At 43.1% G+C, this 25,812-nt stretch overlaps 1 protein-coding gene across 3 annotated transcripts in view; it reads right to left on the bottom strand.

The window, feature by feature from the left end:
• The window catches only part of CGRRF1 (cell growth regulator with ring finger domain 1), a 28,517-nt gene continuing 2,705 nt past the window's right edge, over nucleotides 1–25,812 (bottom strand). The window contains exons 2-7 of one of the 3 annotated variants that reach the window (XM_063439785.1): nucleotides 19,369–19,508; nucleotides 18,471–18,648; nucleotides 17,882–18,029; nucleotides 9,849–9,956; nucleotides 5,332–5,425; nucleotides 1–81 (exon numbers count right to left, since the gene is read on the bottom strand). In XM_063439785.1, coding sequence (XP_063295855.1) covers nucleotides 74–81; nucleotides 5,332–5,425; nucleotides 9,849–9,956; nucleotides 17,882–18,029; nucleotides 18,471–18,648; nucleotides 19,369–19,508 — 676 coding nt within the window. In that variant the 3' untranslated portion in view covers nucleotides 1–73. Of the gene's footprint in view, nucleotides 82–4,833; nucleotides 5,426–9,848; nucleotides 9,957–17,881; nucleotides 18,030–18,470; nucleotides 18,649–19,368; nucleotides 19,509–25,812 lie in introns of those variants that run through there. The other 2 variants (XM_063439783.1, XM_063439784.1) reach the window with 2 other exon arrangements.

The raw sequence follows: 25,812 nt of genomic DNA, 5'->3' as shown, positions 1-25,812 counted from the left end.
GAAGATCAAGAACATTAGAGCAGCCCCTGGACCTCAGGGAGAGGACCCACACCACCTCTCCCAAAGGTAGACTCTAAGTGCCTAAAAAAAAATTACAAAAAAATAAAACAACGTAAATACAATTTGTGAGTGTGTGATAAAATGTGTGTGTCAGGATTAGTTTGTCTCTTTCAGTAAGTGTTTATGTCAAGTCAATGAGAGTTTGTGTCTGTGAGGGAGTGTGTCTGTCACTGTGTATCAAGTCAATGAGTGTTTGTGTCGGTCAGGGAGTGAGTGGGTCAGTGTTTGTCAAATTAGCGAGTGTGTGTGGGGATTCTTCTGCAACCCCACTTATTGAGACACCAAAGACAAGTCACAAGAAAACACAAAGCGCAAACATGCAAATACAGGGTCATGCACTGAGCTCTGCGCATGGGCTTCCCTGCAAGAGCATTGAACCAACATGCTCACTTTGAGAGGGGGCGTACTTGTCACTGGTGATGACAAAACACCCTGGCTCTGCCTTCTTCTCAGTGGACCTCTGGGTTTCAAAGCCCTGGCCAAATGTTTTCCCCAGTCCAGTTCTGTCAGTGCATGTCACTGTGTTAGTGAGTGTGTCAGTCAGTGCATGTCACTGTGTTAGTGAGTGTGTCAGTCAGTGCATGTCACTGTGTTAGTGAGTGTGTCAGTCAGTGCATGTCACTGTGTTAGTGAGTGTGTCAGTCAGTGCATATCACTGTGTTAGTGTGTCAGTCAGTGCATATCACTGTGTTAGTGAATGTGTCAGTCAGTGCATATCACTGTGTTAGTGAATGTGTCAGTCAGTGCATGTCACTGTGTTAGTGAATGTGTCAGTCAGTGCATGTCACTGTGTTAGTGAGTGTGTCAGTCAGTGCATGTCACTGTGTTAGTGAGTGTGTCAGTCAGTGCATGTCACTGTGTTAGTGAGTGTGTCAGTCAGTGCATGTCACTGTGTTAGTGAGTGTGTCAGTCAGTGCATGTCACTGTGTTAGTGAGTGTGTCAGTCAGTGCATGTCACTGTGTTAGTGAGTGTGTCAGTCAGTGCATGTCACTGTGTTAGTGAGTGCATGTGTCAGTCCGTGCATGTCACTGTGTTAGTGAGTGTATGTGTCAGTCAGTGCATGTCACTGTGTTAGTGAGTGTGTCAGTCAGTGCATGTCACTGTGTTAGTGAGTGTGTGTCAGTCAGTGCATGTCACTGTGTTAGTGAGTGTATGTGTCAGTCAGTGCATGTCACTGTGTTTGTTAGTGTATGTGTCAGTCAGTGCATGTCACTGTGTTAGTTAGTGTGTCAGTCAGTGCATGTCACTGTGTTAGTTAGTGTGTCAGTCAGTGCATGTCACTGTGTTAGTGAGTGTATGTGTCAGTCAGTGCATGTCACTGTGTTAGTGAGTGTGTCAGTCAGTGCATGTCACTGTGTTAGTGAGTATGTCAGTCAGTGCATGTCACTGTGTTAGTGAGTGTGTCAGTCAGTGCATGTCACTGTGTTTGTTAGTGTATGTGTCAGTCAGTGCATGTCACTGTGTGTGTATCCGCATGAGCAGAAGGGGAGCCTTCCCAGAGTCTTACACTGGGGCCCTGTGGTTCCTATTTATGCCTCTGAAAGTAGCATAAAGTTTTGCCTTGATGCTGGCAGGTGAGCTTACATTCTAATGGCCATTGTAGGGGTACTTATGGATTTAGGGGTTAACGATAGTGCACAGGAAACAGGTTGGGCTTTTTATGGTTTAAACATTTAGGCTGAGGAATACTAGAAGCATTGCTGCCGCCCAAAAGTAGAAAGAGTTTGAGCACATGGCTAATGTCAGTATTTTCACTTTAACCCAATTGCAGATCCTTATATCTGAGAATATATGAACTTACATGATGATAATGTAACAGATTCATAAATCATTGAATAGCACGATGCCACCTAGTGGACAGTTTTATTACTACAGCATCACCAACGCATGTCTGCAACTGCTGCTTAACTCGAAGTCCCATTATCCTAAACCAGCTTGCAGGGAGAATTGGATTTCTCAATATCCTGAACCAGCCCTTCTACTCGCTACCCTCCCTAGCTTTGCTTCTTGTGCGAGATCCCATTTCAGCAAGTCTTCCATTACTTACCATCTGAAATCAACCTTTTCCAAAATCGCCTTCGTACAGCTTTGCTCCCGTTCCTTTGTGTCACTGTAGATCTTCCCTTTAGATTGTAAGCTCCCAGGCAGGTCACTTCCAGATTCATTCCAGATCTGAAAATACGATGCTCGGTCCTACATCGCATTCGCCATCACACTGCATGTAGAGTACGCCGCTAAGACGGGGTAAATGGCTCCACACGACTAATACAAATAACAAGAATGGTGAAATATTTCATCTGATCTTATTTTGTATTTATAGTGCAGTAATGGCTTATCCACAGCAGACGGTAGCTAACTACATTTCACATTACCCAGTTTTAAAGGAAATTTACTATCCAAACATTTGAAGAGCTAAAAAGATATTGATTGCTGTCCATTGTGCTGCTATAATCTTCTTTAACTGCGTCTAACGAGGAGCGCTCAGTCAAAAGCACCACTTTAACTGGTATTACAACCAACTTTTCACTGACTCAAGTGCATGACTGATTGCAGACACATTTAACTTGAACTAATGTAAAAGATATTGGGGGGTTATTGCCCCCTCCAGTGTGAGCTGCTGCGTTCCCTGAGTATTCTACAGACAGCAGTTACATTGTAATGTCCGTATCCCTTTAGTGTAAAAGATATTGGGGGGGTTATTGGCCCCTCCAGTGTGAGCTGCTGTGTTCCCTGAGTATTCTACAGACAGCAGTTACATTGTAATGTCCGTATCCCTTTAGTGTAAAAGATATTGGGGGGTTTTAGTTAATTGGCCCCTCCAGTGTGAGCTGCTATGTTCCCTGAGTATTCTACAGACAGCAGTTACATTGTAATGTCCGTAACCCTTTAGTGTAAAAGATATTGGGGGTTTTTAGTTAATTGGCCCCTCCAGTGTGAGCTGCTATGTTCCCTGAGTATTCTACAGACAGCAGTTACATTGTAATGTCCGTATCCCTTTAGTGTAAAAGATATTGGGGGGTTTGGTTAATTGCCCCCCTCCAGTGTGAGCTGCTGTGTTCCCTGAGTATTCTACAGACAGCAGTTACATTGTAATGTCCGTATCCCTTTAGTGTAAAAGATATTGGGGGGTTTGGTTAATTGCCCCCCTCCAGTGTGAGCTGCTGTGTTCCCTGAGTATTCTACAGACAGCAGTTACATTGTAATGTCCGTATCCCTTTAGTGTAAAAAGGTATTGGGGGGGTTGGTTAATTGCCCCCCCTCCAGTGTAAGCTGCTGTGTTCCCTGAGTATTCTACAGACAGCAGTTACATTGTAATGTCCGTATCCCTTTAGTGTAAAAGATATTGGGGGGTTTGGTTAATTGCCCCCCTCCAGTGTGAGCTGCTGTGTTCCCTGAGTATTCTACAGACAGCAGTTACATTGTAATGTCCGTATCCCTTTAGTGTAAAAGATATTGGGGGGTTTGGTTAATTGCCCCCCTCCAGTGTGAGCTGCTGTGTTCCCTGAGTATTCTACAGACAGCAGTTACATTGTAATGTCCGTATCCCTTTAGTGTAAAAAGGTATTGGGGGGGTTGGTTAATTGCCCCCCCTCCAGTGTAAGCTGCTGTGTTCCCTGAGTATTCTACAGACAGCGGTTACATTGTAATGTCCGTATCCCTTTAGTGTAAAAGATATTGGGGGGTTTGGTTAATTGCCCCCCCCCCCCCCCCCCCAGTGTGAGCTGCTGTGTTCCCCGAGTATTCTACAGACAGCAGTTACATTGTAATTTCCATATGCCGTTAGTGTAAAAGATATTGGGGGTTTGGTTAATTGCCCCCTCCAGTGTGAGCTGCTGTGTTCCCTGAGTATTCTACAGACAGCAGTTACATTGTAATGTCCGTATCCCTTTAGTGTAAAAGATATTGGGGGGTTTTAGTTAATTGGCCCCTCCAGTGTGAGCTGCTATGTTCCCTGAGTATTCTACAGACAGCAGTTACATTGTAATGTCCGTATCCCTTTAGTGTAAAAAGGTATTGGGGGGGTTGGTTAATTGCCCCCCCTCCAGTGTAAGCTGCTGTGTTCCCTGAGTATTCTACAGACAGCGGTTACATTGTAATGTCCGTATCCCTTTAGTGTAAAAGATATTGGGGGGTTTGGTTAATTGCCCCCCCCCCCCCCAGTGTGAGCTGCTGTGTTCCCCGAGTATTCTACAGACAGCAGTTACATTGTAATTTCCATATGCCGTTAGTGTAAAAGATATTGGGGGTTTGGTTAATTGCCCCCTCCAGTGTGAGCTGCTGTGTTCCCTGAGTATTCTACAGACAGCAGTTACATTGTAATGTCCGTATCCCTTTAGTGTAAAAGATATTGGGGGGTTTTAGTTAATTGGCCCCTCCAGTGTGAGCTGCTATGTTCCCTGAGTATTCTACAGACAGCAGTTACATTGTAATGTCCGTATCCCTTTAGTGTAAAAAGGTATTGGGGGGGTTGGTTAATTGCCCCCCCTCCAGTGTAAGCTGCTGTGTTCCCTGAGTATTCTACAGACAGCGGTTACATTGTAATGTCCGTATCCCTTTAGTGTAAAAGATATGGGGGACCCCTAAAGCAATGTGTACACTCAGAAACACACAGTATGATTTCACGGTTATTATTAAAATCATTTAAAATTTCAATTTTTTGTGAAATGTAAATGTTTTGGCAAGTATCACACCTGCCAAAATTTAGAACATCAAAAACATACTTAAAAATAATAGTTGAAATGATTTGAAATCCTTCTTATAAAGACTGGTCACACGGGTCTTGGTTAGAAGTGAGAATACAGCAATTCGTCGCTGGCACGGTTAGATCACCAATGATAGCGGAGATCTCGGTTAAGCCCCAATGGTACAGGATTGCACAATTTAGGAAAATACAGCGTAGCGGAGGCTGTAGTTAAGTTGGAGAATGTTTCTGGTTTAGCAAATAAAGCACTCACTGCTCATTAAACCAAACTTCTACCCACGACACGTGTTGAACGGTGAGGTGTTGGTACACTATATGTCTATGTAAATAAATAAAACCTTCTTTGCGCTGAACTAGCGGGGTACACTCTTGTCCAGTCAGTCCCCAGGGGTAAGGTGGCTTTCATTCCTTGGACCCCTACTGTGCAATGGGAAGGATTCTTGCACAAACTGTCTGCATATGGGGCAATGGTGGAAGTAGGCAAGGCATCCGTCGCACAGACATGCATGGCGGCACGGCAGAAGAACCCAGTTCACTCCATCATTCTGACACACAACGCAGTCTTTACCAGCGTCCTCCAGAAAATCCCCATCACTAGGGACAGGAGAGGGGGAGTCACGTGGGGACTCGGAGCGGCTGCTGTTTGCAGACATGAAAAGTTGCTGAAAATAAATAAATAGAAATAAATGCTTTTTACGGACTAAATGGCAGATACCCATGACTAGATTTTACACAGTGATTTAGGCAATACATAGAAAGTTACGCTGTACTTGGTGTCACGCTACAGAGAATAACATTGGATCTATACATTGTGTTGTATAAACAGATCAATGAACAGTTATTACTACATGTTAAATTGCCCCCTCGGAAAGGGGATACACGTTATTTACATCATTTCATGGCTGTGATTAGATTCCCTGTCGGCATGGCGCTTGTAAGACCGTTTATTTTTTAATTTTAAAACGGTTGTCAATTTATAGAAAACACAGCTTAATCACGATTTTGCCACTTTATGATTTTATAAAAGACACAGAGAAGATGATTGCTTTACCCTTTCTTTACTGTCCACCAATAGCAGCAAAAAAATAAAAAATATTTAAATGAAAATCATGTACAGCGCTACGGAATTTGCTGACACTATATAAATAAATAATAATAATACAGAATGACTGGGCCAGTCCCTGTAATATACTAAATATCACTTGCTTATTCTTTAAACCAATACACCTAATGCGATAATGAATCCAAGGACATCTGTTCCAACTAAAAATCTGTACGAAGGAGCAATTCCGATGGAGTCGAGGAGACAAATCATAACGTGAGTGTACACGGTGTGTAACCAAGTAATTACGCCAGAACGACGAAGAATATAGGAGCCTAGATATTAATATATACACAAGCTCAAAGCCACAAACCAGGTTAAAACAACAAACAGATAAATCATTAGAACAAAAAAAAAAAATAAATAAAAAAAAAATAGAAAAACATACATAAAGCGCTGGAAGTTTTAGAGCAGGCAGATAGAAAGCACTGACCTCTGAAACTGGCAACCCCTCCAGGCCCCAACAAGAAGTGAACAAATAATACGAACAGATTGTGCCAGTATATAAAAAAAAATTAAAAAAGGGAGCAAGAAGTAGAACTACAGAATGTATAAATATAAAGAAAGATGCCATCCATTACAAAATCGTCATCTTAGGGACCACAGGGTGTAAACATTCTGCCCCAAGCTTATTACGGCCCAGAGGGAGTCTAACCAAGACAACAGGCAACACAATCTGCAGGGAGCCACATCGCAGACCTGGGATAATGGATGAGCTCCTGGAAGGTCATCTTTAGAGATAAAGGGTCAGGCACACCAGACTTGGCAGCAGCCGTCTAAAAGCTGGCCTCAGAGTCAGCATCCAATTCACCCACAGCCTCTTTTTCAGATCAGAGTGGAGGGGGGACAGGCAGAGATTGGTACGGAGCAGGAGGACAGCCAGCATCAGGCTAGGATCTGGAGAGCACAGGGAAGAGCAGAGAGGGCCACAAGAGTGAATTAAAGCACAGAGTCCCACAAAATGCAGCGGCCAAATAGGACTTGTACCACAATGCAAAAAAATAAAATTAACACCACCATATTAGTGGTGCACTGCTTGAGAGCGGCAAACTAAAGTAAGCGTTGATCACAGGCGAAAGGAAAGGTCTGAATCGAAGGTCTAGAGGGAAAAATTAAGGGAGTGTTGAGTAGGATAAAAAAAAAAAAAAAAAAAAAGTCAGGTCCCAGAGAGATAGGAAAGGCAAAAGAGCATCCAAAATGTAGGTACGGGGCACCCAGTGAGTTGGGCAAGGCAATGGGGAAAATATTCACACACAGAGCCAAATAAAACAATCCAAATCATAGTATTGCAATCAGGTCCTAATCTTGACTGTGGAGAAGCAAATGTAGGAAGTGATGGAGGTGGTACTTTGTATAATACAGGGATCAGGATGAGGACTGGCTGACAAATTATGTGCGATTTCCTTTCTATTTGTGCTACTGGTGAAAAAGTAAAGAAAGGGTTAAGCAATACGAGCCTTTATGGGACCCGCAGTAGTCCAGGATTTAGATATTTCTAATGCTGGAATACCGATTGCTGATTGGGCAGTGTGACCCGCAGTAGTCCAGGATTTAGATATTTCTAATGCTGGAATACCGATTGCTGATTGGGCAGTGTGACCCGCAGTAGTCCAGGATTTAGATATTTCTAATGCTGGAATACCGATTGCTGATTGGGCAGTGTGACCCGCAGTAGTCCAGGATTTAGATATTTCTAATGCTGGAATACCGATTGCTGATTGGGCAGTGTGACCCGCAGTAGTCCAGGATTTAGATATTTCTAATGCTGGAATACCGATTAGAAATCTCTAAATCCTGGACTACTGCGGGTCACACTGCCCAATCAGCAATCAGTATTCCAGCATTAGAAATATCTAAATCCTAGACTACTGCGGGTCACACTGCCCAATCAGCAATCAGTATTCCAGCATTAGAAATATCTAAATCCTAGACTACTGCGGGTCACACTGCCCAATCAGCAATCAGCATTCCAGCATTAGAAATATCTAAATCCTGGACTACTGCGGGTCACACTGCCCAATCAGCAATCAGTATTCCAGCATTAGAAATATCTAAATCCTAGACTACTGCGGGTCACACTGCCCAATCAGCAATCAGTATTCCAGCATTAGAAATATCTAAATCCTGGACTACTGTGGGTCACACTGCCCAATCAGCAATCAGTATTCCAGCATTAGAAATATCTAAATCCTGGACTACTGCGGGTCACACTGCCCAATCAGCAATCAGTATTCCAGCATTCAAAATATCTAAATCCTGGACTACTGCGGGTCACACTGCCCAATCAGCAATCGGTATTCCAGCATTAGAAATATCTAAATCCTAGACTGTTGGTGGTCACACTGCCCAATCAGCAATCAGTATTCCAGCATTAGAAATATCTAAATCCTGGACTACTGCGGGTCACACTGCCCAATCAGCAATCGGTATTCCAGCATTAGAAATATCTAAATCCTGGACTACTGCGGGTCACACTGCCCAATCAGCAATCGGTATTCCAGCATTAGAAATATCTAAATCCTAGACTACTGCAGGTCACACTGCCCAATCAGCAATCAGTATTCCAGCATTAGAAATATCTAAATCCTGGACTACTGCGGGTCACACTGCCCAATCAGCAATCAGTATTCCAGCATTAGAAATATCTAAATCCTGGACTACTGCGGGTCACACTGCCCAATCAGCAATCGGTATTCCAGCATTAGAAATATCTAAATCCTAGACTGTTGGTGGTCACACTGCCCAATCAGCAATCGGTATTCCAGCATTAGAAATATCTAAATCCTAGACTACTGCGGGTCACACTGCCCAATCAGCAATCGGTATTCCAGCATTAGAAATATCTAAATCCTAGACTACTGCAGGTCACACTGCCCAATCAGCAATCGGTATTCCAGCATTAGAAATATCTAAATCCTGGACTACTGCGGGTCACACTGCCCAATCAGCAATCAGTATTCCAGCATTAGAAATATCTAAATCCTGGACTACTGCGGGTCACACTGCCCAATCAGCAATCGGTATTCCAGCATTAGAAATATCTAAATCCTGGACTACTGCGGGTCACACTGCCCAATCAGCAATCAGTATTCCAGCATTAGAAATATCTAAATCCTAGACTACTGCAGGTCACACTGCCCAATCAGCAATCAGTATTCCAGCATTAGAAATATCTAAATCCTGGACTACTGCGGGTCACACTGCCCAATCAGCAATCAGTATTCCAGCATTAGAAATATCTAAATCCTAGACTACTGCAGGTCACACTGCCCAATCAGCAATCAGTATTCCAGCATTAGAAATATCTAAATCCTGGACTACTGCAGGTCACACTGCCCAATCAGCAATCGGTATTCCAGCATTAGAAATATCTAAATCCTGGACTACTGCGGGTCACACTGCCCAATCAGCAACCAGTATTCCAGCATTAGAATTATCTAAATCCTGGACTACTGCGGGTCACACTGCCCAATCAGCAATCGGTATTCCAGCATTAGAAATATCTAAATCCTGGACTACTGCGGGTCACACTGCCCAATCAGCAATCAGTATTCCAGCATTAGAAATATCTAAATCCTGGACTACTGCGGGTCACACTGCCCAATCAGCAATCAGTATTCCAGCATTAGAAATATCTAAATCCTGGACTACTGCGGGTCACACTGCCCAATCAGCAATCAGTATTCCAGCATTAGAAATATCTAAATCCTGGACTACTGCGGGTCACACTGCCCAATCAGCAATCAGTATTCCAGCATTAGAAATATCTAAATCCTGGACTACTGCGGGTCACACTGCCCAATCAGCAATCGGTATTCCAGCATTAGAAATATCTAAATCCTGGACTACTGCGGGTCACACTGCCCAATCAGCAATCAGTATTAGAAAATAGCTGGATCCTGGACTGCTGGCGGGAACGACTGGGGTGGTGCTCACAGTGAACTACGGGCACTTGGAATTCAGACATATTGAAAGGAATTTACCTTAAGATCATAAAATAGACCTTGTTGTGTGAGTATGTACTGGTACATTATCCTGCATGGCAGCCGGTAAATGTCATCAGGTATGTGGATAACGGTCAGCATTGATCCCTGTAATAAATATAAAAATTATTAAAAGGAAATCACTTAATCTTCTTTACAGAACCTATCGTCTGAGTACATGGGTAATGAACTACCAATACATGCCAGCTGCTGTGTATTTGCCTGGCAGAGGACCATGGGAGCTGTAGTTGTATAAGAGTTGGAGAGGTGCATTACCCAAAATGTGACAGTGATGGTCTCTTCTCTATTGGCGGTAGCTGGTTACCAACAGGAGAAGCCCCAGAAATGCACTACATGTCTTGTAAACAGTCCAGTTATAAACAGGATCCAAACACAGGAAAACGTATTATAGAGAATAACTGTTACTATAACTACAGCCTCAATATCAACAGTATCAAATATGGAAAATAAAACAAATACAAAAGGTCAGTCTTTCATGTTGCACAATACAACTCTAAGGGTCACTTTATTCACTATTAACCCCTTAAAGCGGTACTGTCATGCCGAACTTACCTTTCCTCAATCTCTTCCTCTTCTCCCCCTCTCTCGGGATCTGTTCTTTTCTTCCTGTCTCCTTTAGTTTTCTTTAAAACCATAAGACAAAAGTAGGGACTCTGTCTTATGGAGGATTCCTCCGCTTGACCAGCTCTGACCAGCGGAGGAGCAAAGTGTGCTTCATTTCCGCTGGTCAGAGCAATTTTCCCATGATCCCTAGCTTTCCTCCCAGTTCCCACAATGCTTCCGGTCAGTATTGCCGAACGTCCTGTCACTTAGACAGAACGCCGGCAAAACTGCCGAATTGCATCCTAACAGAATGAGAAGAGTTTCTCCATTGGTGTTAGGATGCAATTCGGTACTTTGTTCGTATCGGAATTTCATTCTAATGAATGAAACTCCGATCCTATTCATTGCTGTGGCTGCATCTTGCAGCCGCTTAGTAGATAACTCCCTAATTCCCACGGTATCAGGGAGCTATCTACTAAAAGGCTGAAAGACCTAAATTGGTCTTTCAGCCAAATTTACTAACACCAAGTAAAAATGACTTGGTATTAGTAAATAATATGCCCCTACTCGCTATACCGCGAGTAGGGGCATGTCTAGTAAGCAGCCTGTGGCTGCTCACTGTAGAAAAAAAATAAAAAAAATATTGCCCCCCACCCCTAAATGACGGGTGGGGGCCGTAAAGTAAAATAAGGGAGGGAGACCTATTGTCCCCCCCCCCGGCCCCCACCCCTGGGCAGCGGGTGGGGGCCATAATAGTAGTAGGGGGGGGGACCTACTGTCCTCCCCCCGGCCCCCACCCCTGGGCAGCGGGTGGGGGCCATAATAGTAGTAGGGGGGGGGACCTACTGTCCTCCCCCCGGCCCCCACCCCTGGCCGGCGGGTGGGGGCCATAATAGTAATAAAAGGGGGGGGGACCTACTGTCCTCCCCCCCCCGGCCCCCACCCCTGGGCGGCGGGTGGGGGCCATAATAGTAGTAAGGGGGGGGGGGACCTACTGTCCTCCCCCCCGGCCGGCGGGTGGGGGCCATAATAGTAATGGGGGGGGGGGGGACCTACTGTCCTCCCCCCCCAGGCCCCCACCCCTGGGCGGCGGCCATAATAGTAATAGGGGGGGGGGACCTACTGTCCTCCCCCCCCCCCCCCGGCCCCCACCCCTGGCCGGCGGGTGGGGACCATAATGGTAATAAGAGGGGGGGGGGAACCTACTGTCCTCCCCCCCCGGCCCCCACCCCTGGGCGGCGGGTGGGGGCCATCATAGTAATAAGAGGGGGGGGGAACCTACTGTCCTCCCCCCCCCGGCCCCCACCCCTGGGCGGCGGGTGGGGGCCATCATAGTAATAAGGGGGGGGGGGGGAGACCTACTGCCCCCCCCCGCCCCCACCCCTGGGCGGGGGCACTAAGTAAATTCCCCCCCCCCCCCCCCATCAAGGTGACTAGGGGTGCCCAAGCCCCTAGTCACCCACCCCCCACCCAAATAAAAAATGCCCCTACCTACCCCCCTCACCCTAAAAAATAGTGAGGGGGGAATAAAATTGCTAACCTGTAAAGTAAAATTAAACTTTAAACAGCCCCAAAAAAGGCCAAATAAAAAACCATCATAGCCGTCGAACTAAAAATAAAAGCCAATCAGAGTGCTCTTTGTCATTTTACAAGCGTGGGAAAGTTCTTTGGAATTTTCCCACGCTTGTAAAATGACACAGAGCACTGTGATTGGATGGCTTGCAAGCCATCCAATCACAGTGCTCTGTGTCATTTTACAAGCGTGGGAAAATTCCAAAGAACTTTCCCACGCTTGTAAAATGACAAAGAGCACTCTGATTGGCTTAAACCCACCAATCAGAGTGTTCTTAGGCCAATTGCAGGGCGGGGCAAGGCTTTATAAGCCTTGCCCCGCCCTGCGGAGCTCAGTCTGCGCGGAGCCCTCCATGGGTGAAGATGGATTATTTTTTTGTGCGCTCGGGTTTTTTCTTTTTCGTCATTTTTTTTTTTTTTGCGCTCGGGTTTTTTATTTTATTTTTAGTTCGACGGCTATGATGGTTTATTTGGCCTTTTTTGGGGCTGTTTAAAGTTTAATTTTACTTTACAGGTTAGCAATTTTATTCCCCCCTCACTATTTTTTAGGGTGAGGGGGGTAGGTAGGGGCATTTTTTTATTTGGGTGGGGGGTGGATGACTAGGGGCTTGGGCACCCCTAGTCACCTTGATGGGGGGGGGGGGGGGGAATTTACTTAGTGCCCCCACCCGCCGCCCAGGGGTGGGGGCGGGGGGAGGACAGTGGGTCCCCCCCATTATCGTTATGGCCCCCACCCGCCGCCCAGGGGTGGGGGCCGGGGGGGGGGGGGGGGGAGGACAGTAGATCCCCCCCCCTTATTACTATTATGGCCCCCACCCGCCGCCCAGGGGTGGGGGCCGGGGGGGGGGGACAGTAGGTCCCCCCCCCTATTACTATTATGGCCCCCACCCGCCGCCCAGGGGTGGGGGTCGGGGGGTGGAGGACAGTAGGTCCCCCCCCCCTTATTACTATTATGGCCCCCACCCGCCGCCCAGGGGTGGGGGCCGGCGGGGGAGGACAGTAGGCCCCCCGTCCCCCCCTTATTACCCTTTTTTTTTTACAGTGAGCAGCCACAGGCTGCTCACTGTTTAGTGGACATGCCCCTACTCGCGATATAGCGAGTAGGGGCATTGGGGAGATTTTAATCTCCCTTGTGCTATTATGGGGGTCATATTGACCCCCATAGAGTGAGGGGGGGACCTGGGGGGCTTATGAAGTGGTGGGGAGCACTGCTCCCTGCCGCTTCTGTCTTTACATATTGCAAGGAGGGAGCTGCACGCCGGTAGCTCCCTCCTTGTAATAAACCGAACAAACAAACGAACACTGATACACAGTGTTAGTTTGTTCGTCTGATTTTTTCTATTCATTCATTCGTCTGTCTGATGAATGAATGAATAGGTGAAATTCCCGTTCGCATGTCCAGATGTTTCACTGGGCATGTGCGGGAATCTCAGGGCTATCTAGTGTGGGTAGATGACGTGTCCCACAGGGACTTCACCTACCCACACAAAGATGGCGGCGCCCTGAATATAGATCGGGGCAGAAAATAAAGAATAAAAAAATAGGTAATGTGGGGGGCATAGGGGCATTTGGGGATGACTAGGGGGTCGATTGGATGTAGTTGAGGCGGGAGGGGGGTTAAAAAAAAAAAACGGAATTCGGCATGACAGTGCCGCTTTAAGGACACATGTCATGATTCCTTTTTATTCCAGAAGTTTGGTCCTTAAGGGGTTAAAGGAACTGAATTGGTTTTGAGCTGATGGGATTCTGGCTATTTTCAAGGGATCTCACGACAGAGGCGCTGTTTGTTAAACTGATATTTGGTGGCCGAGCAGCAGCTAGTTTTGTGGCCGATGGTGTAAAAGTAGGCTTTGGTTTTAACAAGTAGCAGAATAGCCGTGCATATTCACTAGCGGAACGATTCAAAGGAACACCAACATTAGCTATACAAACCTCTATTCCTCTCCTGGCCCCCACTGTAAAAGTTAAACAAGTTTTGTGACGGAAGCTCCTTTACTCCAACCGAGTAACTCCACAAGGTGGTGAGTAATTACGGCGTACGCCATTACTCACTGATCAAGCTCAATGTGGGTGGGCTGCAGGAGTCTCCACAAGCGGAGTTAAGTTTTATTGTTGATCCTGGCGGTGATTTCGCCGCGTCTTTGTGCCAGGTTCAAATGACTTTGTTTGCCTCCGGGGGTTTGTAAGTCCGCAAGCTCCGCCCCATCTGTGATGTTAACGTGTTTCTCCGTTTACGGCTTCCTCAGGACGTGCTGAGGGCTCCATGTTGGAGATGGGCATATCCCTATTGGGACGCCTGCAGCTCACCCACATTGAGCTTGATCAGTGAGTAATGGCGTACGCCGTAATTACTCACCACCTGTTCTAGTAAGAGGCAGAGCTCTCACTATTTGATATATTCTTTATTTTTTGTCATTTGTGTTGGTTAATAAATTGTAAACTTTGCATTTTCGATCTTGGAAGAATCACTGTATATATATACACACTATATTCATTATACCATCTATATACAGGGAGTGCAGAATTATTAGGCAAGTTGTATTTTTGAGGATTAATTTTATTATTGAACAACAACCATGTTCTCAATGAACCCAAAATAACTCATTAATATCAAAGCTGAATATTTTTGGAAGTAGTTTTTAGTTTGTTTTTAGTTTTAGCTATTTTAGGGGGATATCTGTGTGTGCAGGTGACTATTACTTTGCATAATTATTAGGCAACTTAACAAAAAACAAATATATACCCATTTCAATTATTTATTTTTACCAGTGAAACCAATATAACATCTCAACATTCACAAATATACATTTGACATTCAAAAACATAAAAACAAATCAGTGACCAATATAGCCACCTTTCTTTGCAAGGACACTCAAAAGCCTGCCATCCATGGATTCTGTCAGTGTTTTGATCTGTTCACCATCAACATTGCGTGCAGAAGCAACCACAGCCTCCCAGACACTGTTCAGAGAGGTGTACTGTTTTCCCTCCTTGTAAATCTCACATTTGATGATGGACCACAGGTTCTCAATGGGGTTCAGATCAGGTGAACAAGGAGGCCATGTCATTAGATTTTCTTCTTTTATACCCTTTCTTGCCAGCCACGCTGTGGAGTACTTGGACACGTGTGATGGAGCATTGTCCTGCATGAAAATCATGTTTTTCTTGAAGGATGCAGACTTCTTCCTGTACCACTGCTTGAAGAAGGTGTCTTCCAGAAACTGGCAGTAGGACTGGGAGTTGAGCTTGACTCCATCCTCAACCCGAAAAGGCCCCACAAGCTCATCTTTGATGATACCAGCCCAAACCAGTACTCCACCTCCACCTTGCTGGCATCTGAGTCGGACTGGAGCTCTCTGCCCTTTACCAATCCAGCCACGGGCCCATCCATCTGGCCCATCAAGACTCACTCTCATTTCATCAGTCCATAAAACCTTAGAAAAATCAGTCTTGAGATATTTCTTGGCCCAGTCTTGACGTTTCAGCTTGTGTGTCTTGTTCAGTGGTGGTCGTCTTTCAGCCTTTCTTACCTTGGCCATGTCTCTGAGTATTGCACACCTTGTGCTTTTGGGCACTCCAGTGATGTTGCATCTCTGAAATATGGCCAAACTGGTGGCAAGTGGCATCTTGGCAGCTGCACGCTTGACTTTTCTCAGTTCATGGGCAGTTATTTTGCGCCTTGGTTTCTCCACACGCTTCTTGCGACCCTGTTGACTATTTTGAATGAAACGCTTGATTGTTCGATGATCACGCTTCAGAAGCTTTGCAATTTTAAGAGTGCTGCATCCCTCTGCAAGATATCTCACTATTTTTGACTTTTCTGAGCCTGTCAAGTCCTTCTTTTGACCCATTTTGCCAAAGGAAAGGAAGTTGCCTAATAATTATGCACACCTGATATAGGGTGTTATTATGTCATTAGACCACACCCCTTCTCATTACAGAGATGCACATCACCTAATATGCTTAATTGGTAGTAGGCTTTCGAGCCTATACAGCTTGGAGTAAGACAACATGCATAAAGATTATGATGTGGTCAAAATACTAATTTGCCTAATAATTCTGCACTCCCTGTAGATTGATACTGTATGGGATAATTGTTATATGATCCCCATTATAATTTATGCACCAGTAGAAATATCTTCAAACAATCTGCACCATTTATTCTTTTCATGTTCTATGCATCAAAAGCCACCTATTGGAGGATACACTAAATCCGTTAGTATATATTCAAATGATCTAATTTAATATTGCTCCACTTATTATGCTATTATTCTACATTGGTGAATTGGGAGTGCACCTAAGTATGTCATTTATCTAAATAATATTGTTTAGTACTATATAACCTAGAAGGGTTCTGGACGCGTTTTGCTTTCACCCCAACACTTGATCAGCAATCTCTAGTGTCAGAGTCACAGATTGAGTGACAGCCACTAGAGGTGGCCTTAAGGACCAATGTAAACAATGACCTCTCTCAGAGAAGGCAGCATTTACAGATAAGAGAGACTGCAGGGACAGTCACCTTAACACAAAACCACGACATTAAGCTGCAGTGGTCCTGGTGTTTAGAGCGCCCCTTTAAATTCAGTTGAAAAATATTTTTTGGCAATCAAATGTCAGGTGACTAGAGTACACTTGATTTATTAAAGAAACAAAACAGGATAAAATACCTGGTACAAAACACACACACAAAAATTTTAAATAAAATAAAAGGGCTGATAATGGCTTCATTTACCAACAGTCTTAAAAGAGTCAGCTTGGCAAACCCAGACAATTCTTCCGTCTGGATGCACTGAGTGTGAAGATGCTGGTCCCCTCCTCCTACGAGGAGCTGTGCGAGAAGTGATGGAGCATTGACATGTGACTCTCGCGTAGCACTGGAAATGAGTAAGACAGTGGCCAGCACAGTAACGCTTTGTGTTTATTAAATTAATGATTATACAGCAGGGACGCTCAGATTATGGTTTCACTGGCCTCAGCTTGTAGGGAGTGTTGCCAACTGCTTGGATGTGCATGTACTATGCTACAAATAGTGAATAAGGACTAAACACCATGCCAGGCACGTCACTACAGTGATTATGGTCTAGCACAAACTAAAAGCCATTTGCTAAATACGATCTGTTTCTTCTTTTTCCATTACATGCTCTGCCAGGCAAAGTATGTAAGTGTGTTAACCCTTGCAGTGCCTTCTGCTGTAGAAAAGGAGTTTTCACCCGAGTGGTTGGACTTAAACTGAGGGACCTCTAATAAGGATAATCACAAATCTCAAAAATGTTCACAAATTAAATCTGAAGGCTAAAATAGCGGATGTGGTAAAATTCTCCAACTCTTTCACAGACTGCCTATTTTTACCTGGGTTTTGATTTTCAGATTTAATTCTAGGAAAATAACCCCATCAAGATCCAAGGACGGCCTATAGCAAACACCACTACATTAGCAATATCAATTGTATTCATATTTGGACAGCATTTGTTGGTGGAGTGGTTATGGTGTTTGAAGGACCCCTTTAAAGCCCCTGCCAGAGAATTCCAGTAAATTTCACTCCCAGCATCAGGAGATCCAAGGGATGCACACATGGACTAAATGAGAAAAATGGACGTGTGTTTTACTTTTATTTTCAGACTGTGTTTTGTATTTTTCTATATTTAAACAAAAAAAAAAATAAAAGGGGGGGGGGGGGGGAATAAATATTGCCCTTCTAAATCAAATGAGGCCCATCCAAGTATTTGGGTCAGATCCAGAACTTTGAAAATGGTGGCCCCTTGTTAACTCTTTGGTTGGCTGAGAGTAGCTGAGAGTGCAGTCTACAAAACAACTAGTAAACATCAAAGTGCCAAATCCTGGCCTCCGCTGACTGAGCATGTAGGAAACGGACAAGATCAAATCAATGAGTTACTTACTATATCGTAAAGCTCCCGGGTGTCGCCATCAGACAAGGTAAGAAGGGCTATAAGAGGGTAACGGGTCCGTGGTACAGGCCCAAAATCCTCTATTTTGTGGTCCGTGGGCAACTGAATATATATTTCTTCTTTAGTCTGCTTTCGGATGCTATATTAATTTAGATTTAGGAAAACACGGATAACACAGGATGGTTCTGTCAATTATCAAGTACAGACACAACTACAAACGTTCTTAGTATACAAGGCACCAAAAACACACTAAGCACAACTAACACACACACACACACACACACACACACACAGGGCTATTCACCAGAGTGAGAATTTAAAGTGAATCTAAACTCATTTTCTAGGTCAGTTCCGCTTTCAGTTGGGATACTCCGACCTTTAACTTGTAATTCACTTTGTATTCTCAGTTTAGTAAATAACCCGACAGGATTACCAAACTCATGGGTGATGAACGTGCTAGGAAGATTATAGACACTGCGCTGTGTGTACTGTCCTTTTAATCGGAGACCAATCAGTGTTTAATGATGTAACCACTAATCTCATGGAATAAATAGCTGCAAGAATACCAACGGTAGGATACTTATGTTGCTCTTTATGGAGATATTCGTTATACAAGGAGTCTTCGAGCACGGTGGGCGTCTGGATCGGAGAGCAGTAGATGTGTCTCTGTAAGGCTTCCTGTATTTTCTTTACGCTGCAGCCCCAGTAGAACGTTAAAAGGCAATCTTCCAGACAGTTCGGATTTACTGCAATGCCATCTGCAGACAGACAGGGTGACAAATACAAATACCGTCTTCCTCTGACATTTGTTGACTTGTATGGTTTAAAAAGACATTGCGTTTCGCTCTCCATGGCAGTGAATTGGACATTCAAAAGGAAATAATGTGCTTTTTCAGAGATAAGTAAAACATTGTTTTTTAATTCATTAATATGATGCAGAAAGGACACATAAATGAGAATGGTCCGTATTTAGAATAATTAATATTGGTCAGTTAAGGCGAGAGGCATAATGAGAGGAGCTGGGATCCGAATGTTCATGAAATATTTAACTCTAGACAGTATATAGATTCCTTGTTCTTGTGAATAACTAACTTCACAGGTTGGAATAGCAGTTCTGCGGCTCTGTGTGGGAAGAGCCATTTTGGCTGCCAGTTTATACTTGTGTCATGTTAAATTTGCACTAGGCTTCGAAAGGAGTGCTGATCGAGACTCTAACACAAACATCTTGTGCCGTATTTGGGAGATGAGTGTGGAAAGGACTGCATGGGAACAGATGACTAAAGAAACGTCCAACGTTTACAATGGAAAGGAGGCTTTAATAGCAGCAGAGATGGGACCAACGCCATAGTTATGGCCATAATAGAGGCATGAAATATCGGACAATGAGATGACCAAGGACCGACTACATGACAATCTAAGGAATGGCGACCCAACATGCCCCACTGGCCAAACAGCCACCCGAAGCACGGATCACTCACCTTTTACAGATGCTGTGCTGGGACTAACAATGTCCAAGCCAAAAGGATTCGTCACTTCTCTCATCTGTTTTTTGTAAATGTAGGATGCGGATTCGGTTTCCTCAGAGTTCCTCAGAATAATGGGGACATCGACGCCAAACCTTCAAAATGTAAAAACACAAGGAAACTAGACTTAAACAGTCATGAAATGAATAAAGAAAAGAAACAATACTACCAATCTAGGCATATAAACAGGATAAATAGCACATAATGTTCCATGCTTTGTTCACTAAGCAAAGTGGCCACGCTGGGAAATGTGCAGCTTTAATATTGGAATCTAACATTTTGATTTACTGGCAATATGTTTTATGCATTACAAATAACCAATTACTGAAATATACTGTATAACAAAACCAACGTATCCTCAGAGAAATAAATTATATAAATATGGCATGAAGGGATCCCTTCAAATAATTGGAATTCACAATTTAGTTATATCAGCTATAATGCAATTAACAAGCGAATATTTGACAGAATTCATTAACCTCAGTAAATCGAAGTTATTTTCATATCGTCTTTATAAAGTTAATATGTTCGTACAGAGCCATATCACATACTACAAAAACCTTATTACAGGGCCATATCACATACTACAAAAACCTTATTACAGGGCCATATCACATACTACAAAAACCTTATTACAGGGCCATATCACATACTACAAGAACCCTATTACAGGGCCATATCACATACTACAAGAACCCTATTACAGAGCCATATCGCATACTACAAGAACCCTATTACAGGGCCATATCGCATACTACAAGAACCTTATTACAGAGCCATATCACATACTACAAGAACCTTATTACAGAGCCATATCACATACTACAAGAACCCTATTACATGGCCATATCACATACTACAAGAACCCTATTACAGAGCCATATCGCATACTACAAGAACCCTATTACAGGGCCATATCGCATACTACAAGAACCTTATTACAGAGCCATATCACATACTACAAGAACCCTATTACAGAGCCATATCACATACTACAAGAACCCTATTACAGAGCCATATCACATACTACAAGAACCTTATTACAGAGCCATATCACATACTACAAGAACCCTATTACAGAGCCATATCACATACTACAAGAACCCTATTACAGAGCCATATCGCATACTACAAGAACCCTATTACAGAGCCATATCACATACTACAAGAACCCTATTACAGAGCCATATCACATACTACAAGAACCCTATTACAGAGCCATATCACATACTACAAGAACCTTATTACAGAGCCATATCACATACTACAAGAACCCTATTACAGAGCCATATCGCATACTACAAGAACCCTATTACAGAGCCATATCACATACTACAAGAACCCTATTACAGAGCCATATCGCATACTACAAGAACCTTATTACAGAGCCATATCACATACTACAAGAACCCTATTACAGAGCCATATCGCATACTACAAGAACCCTATTACAGAGCCATATCACATACTACAAGAACCCTATTACAGAGCCATATCACATACTACAAGAACCCTATTACAGAGCCATATCACATACTACAAGAACCTTATTACAGAGCCATATCACATACTACAAGAACCCTATTACAGGGCCATATCACATACTACAAGAACCCTATTACAGAGCCATATCACATACTACAAGAACCCTATTACAGAGCCATATCACATACTACAAGAACCCTATTACAGAGCCATATCACATACTACAAGAACCCTATTACAGAGCCATATCACATACTACAAGAACCCTATTACAGGGCCATATCACATACTACAAGAACCCTATTACAGGGCCATATCACATACTACAAGAACCCTATTACAGGGCCATATCACATACTACAAGAACCCTATTACAGAGCCATATCGCATACTACAAGAACCCTATTACAGGGCCATATCACATACTACAATAACCTTATTACAGAGCCATATCGCATACTACAAGAACCCTATTACAGAGCCATATCGCATACTACAAGAACCTTATTACAGAGCCATATCACATACTACAAGAACCCTATTACAGAGCCATATCGCATACTACAAGAACCCCATTACAGAGCCATATCGCATACTACAAGAACCCTATTACAGGGCCATATCACATACTACAAGAACCCTATTACAGGGCCATATCACATACTACAAGAACCCTATTACAGGGCCATATCACATACTACAAGAACCTTATTACAGGGCCATATCACATACTACAAGAACCCTATTACAGAGCCATATCACATACTACAAGAACCTTATTACAGAGCCATATCACATACTACAATAACCCTATTACAGAGCCATATCACATACTACAAGAACCCTATTACAGGGCCATATCACATACTACAAGAACCCTATTACAGGGCCATATCACATACTACAAGAACCTTATTACAGGGCCATATCACATACTACAAGAACCCTATTACAGAGCCATATCGCATACTACAAGAACCTTATTACAGAGCCATATCACATACTACAATAACCCTATTACAGAGCCATATCACATACTACAAGAACCCTATTACAGGGCCATATCACATACTACAAGAACCCTATTACAGAGCCATATCGCATACTACAAGAACCCTATTACAGAGCCATAGCACATACTACAAGAACCCTATTACAGAGCCATAGCACATACTACAAGAACCCTATTACAGGGCCATATCGCATACTACAATAACCTTATTACAGAGCCATATCGCATACTACAAGAACCCTATTACAGAGCCATATCGCATACTACAATAACCCTATTACAGAGCCATATCGCATACTACAAGAACCCTATTACAGAGCCATATCGCATACTACAAGAACCCTATTACAGAGCCATATCGCATACTACAAGAACCTTATTACAGAGCCATATCACATACTACAATAACCCTATTACAGAGCCATATCACATACTACAATAACCCTATTACAGGGCCATATCACATACTACAAGAACCCTATTACAGAGCCATATCGCATACTACAAGAACCCTATTACAGAGCCATAGCACATACTACAAGAACCCTATTACAGGGCCATATCGCATACTACAAGAACCCTATTACAGGGCCATATCGCATACTACAATAACCCTATTACAGAGCCATATCGCATACTACAATAACCCTATTACAGAGCCATATCGCATACTACAAGAACCCTATTACAGAGCCATATCGCATACTACAAGAACCCTATTACAGAGCCATATCGCATACTACAATAACCCTATTACAGAGCCATATCGCATACTACAATAACCCTATTACAGAGCCATATCGCATACTACAAGAACCCTATTACAGAGCCATATCGCATACTACAAGAACCCTATTACAGAGCCATATCGCATACTACAAGAACCCTATTACAGAGCCATATCGCATACTACAAGAACCCTATTACAGAGCCATATCGCATACTACAAGAACCCTATTACAGAGCCATATCGCATACTACAAGAACCCTATTACAGAGCCATATCGCATACTACAAGAACCCTATTACAGAGCCATATCACATACTACAAGAACCTTATTACAGAGCCATATCACATACTACAAGAACCCTATTACAGAGCCATATCACATACTACAAGAACCCTATTACAGAGCCATATCGCATACTACAAGAACCCTATTACAGAGCCATATCACATACTACAAGAACCCTATTACAGAGCCATATCACATACTACAAGAACCCTATTACAGAGCCATATCACATACTACAAGAACCTTATTACAGAGCCATATCACATACTACAAGAACCCTATTACAGAGCCATATCGCATACTACAAGAACCCTATTACAGAGCCATATCACATACTACAAGAACCCTATTACAGAGCCATATCGCATACTACAAGAACCTTATTACAGAGCCATAGCGCATACTACAAGAACCCTATTACAGAGCCATATCGCATACTACAATAACCCTATTACAGAGCCATATCGCATACTACAAGAACCCTATTACAGAGCCATATCGCATACTACAAGAACCCTATTACAGAGCCATATCGCATACTACAAGAACCCTATTACAGAGCCATATCGCATACTACAAGAACCCTATTACAGAGCCATATCGCATACTACAAGAACCCTATTACAGAGCCATATCGCATACTACAAGAACCCTATTACAGAGCCATATCGCATACTACAAGAACCCTATTACAGAGCCATATCGCATACTACAAGAACCCTATTACAGAGCCATATCACATACTACAAGAACCTTATTACAGGGCCATATCACATACTACAAGAACCCTATTACAGAGCCATATTGCATACTACAATAACCTTATTACAGAGCCATATCGCATACTACAATAACCTTATTACAGAGCCATATCGCATACTACAATAACCCTATTACAGAGCCATATCGCATACTACAATAACCCTATTACAGAGCCATATCGCATACTACAAGAACCCTATTACAGAGCCATATCGCATACTACAAGAACCCTATTACAGAGCCATATCGCATACTACAAGAACCCTATTACAGAGCCATATCGCATACTACAAGAACCCTATTACAGAGCCATATCGCATACTACAAGAACCCTATTACAGAGCCATATCGCATACTACAAGAACCCTATTACAGAGCCATATCACATACTACAAGAACCCCATTACAGAGCCATATCACATACTACAAGAACCCCATTACAGAGCCATATAACATACTACAAGAACCCTATTACAGAGCCATACCACATACTACAAGAACCCTATTACAGAGCCATATCGCATACTACAAGAACCCTATTACAGAGCCATATCACATACTACAAGAACCTTATTACAGAGCCATATCACATACTACAAGAACCCTATTACAGAGCCATATCGCATACTACAAGAACCCTATTACAGAGCCATATCACATACTACAAGAACCCTATTACAGAGCCATATCACATACTACAAGAACCCTATTACAGAGCCATATCACATACTACAAGAACCTTATTACAGAGCCATATCACATACTACAAGAACCCTATTACAGAGCCATATCACATACTACAAGAACCTTATTACAGAGCCATATCACATACTACAAGAACCCTATTACAGGGCCATATCACATACTACAAGAACCCTATTACAGAGCCATATCACATACTACAAGAACCCTATTACAGAGCCATATCGCATACTACAATAACCTTATTACAGAGCCATATCGCATACTACAAGAACCCTATTACAGAGCCAGATCACATACTACAAGAACCCTATTACAGAGCCATATCGCATACTACAAGAACCCTATTACAGAGCCATATCGCATACTACAAGAACCCTATTACAGAGCCATATCGCATACTACAAGAACCCTATTACAGAGCCATATCGCATACTACAAGAACCCTATTACAGAGCCATATCACATACTACAAGAACCCTATTACAGAGCCATATAACATACTACAAGAACCCTATTACAGAGCCATACCACATACTACAAGAACCTTATTACAGAGCCATATCACATACTACAAGAACCCTATTACAGGGCCATATCACATACTACAATAACCTTATTACAGAGCCATATCGCATACTACAATAACCTTATTATAGGGCCATATCACATACTACAAGAACCCTATTACAGGGCCATATCACATACTACAAGAACCCTATTACAGGGCCATATCGCATACTACAATAACCTTATTATAGGGCCATATCACATACTACAAGAACCCTATTACAGGGCCATATCACATACTACAATAACCTTATTATAGGGCCATATCACATACTACAAGAACCCTATTACAGGGCCATATCACATACTACAAGAACCCTATTACAGAGCCATATCACATACTACAAGAACCCTATTACAGGGCCATATCACATACTACAAGAACCCTATTACAGGGCCATATCACATACTACAATAACCCTATTACAGAGCCATATCACATACTACAAGAACCCTATTACAGAGCCATATCACATACTACAAGAACCCTATTACAGAGCCATATCACATACTACAAGAACCCTATTACAGAGCCATATCACATACTACAAGAACCCTATTACAGAGCCATATCACATACTACAAGAACCCTATTACAGGGCCATATCACATACTACAAGAACCCTATTACAGAGCCATATCACATACTACAAGAACCCTATTACAGAGCCATATCACATACTACAAGAACCCTATTACAGAGCCATATCACATACTACAAGAACCTAACAACCGAATAGACTTCTTGGATGCTCCAAGGTCAACTTTCCTTGTCTCCTACCGGTCAAAATTAAAAAAAAAACAAGCCTTTTTTACCGCCACTGTTTCCCTTTTAAGAAAGAGTGTTCTAGA

Source organism: Pelobates fuscus, chromosome 13 (assembly GCF_036172605.1).
Source record: "Pelobates fuscus isolate aPelFus1 chromosome 13, aPelFus1.pri, whole genome shotgun sequence".
Lineage (NCBI taxonomy): Eukaryota > Metazoa > Chordata > Amphibia > Anura > Pelobatidae > Pelobates > Pelobates fuscus.
The sequence above is the reverse complement of the archived record's forward strand: the minus strand, read 5'-3'. Positions and strand labels throughout refer to the sequence as shown.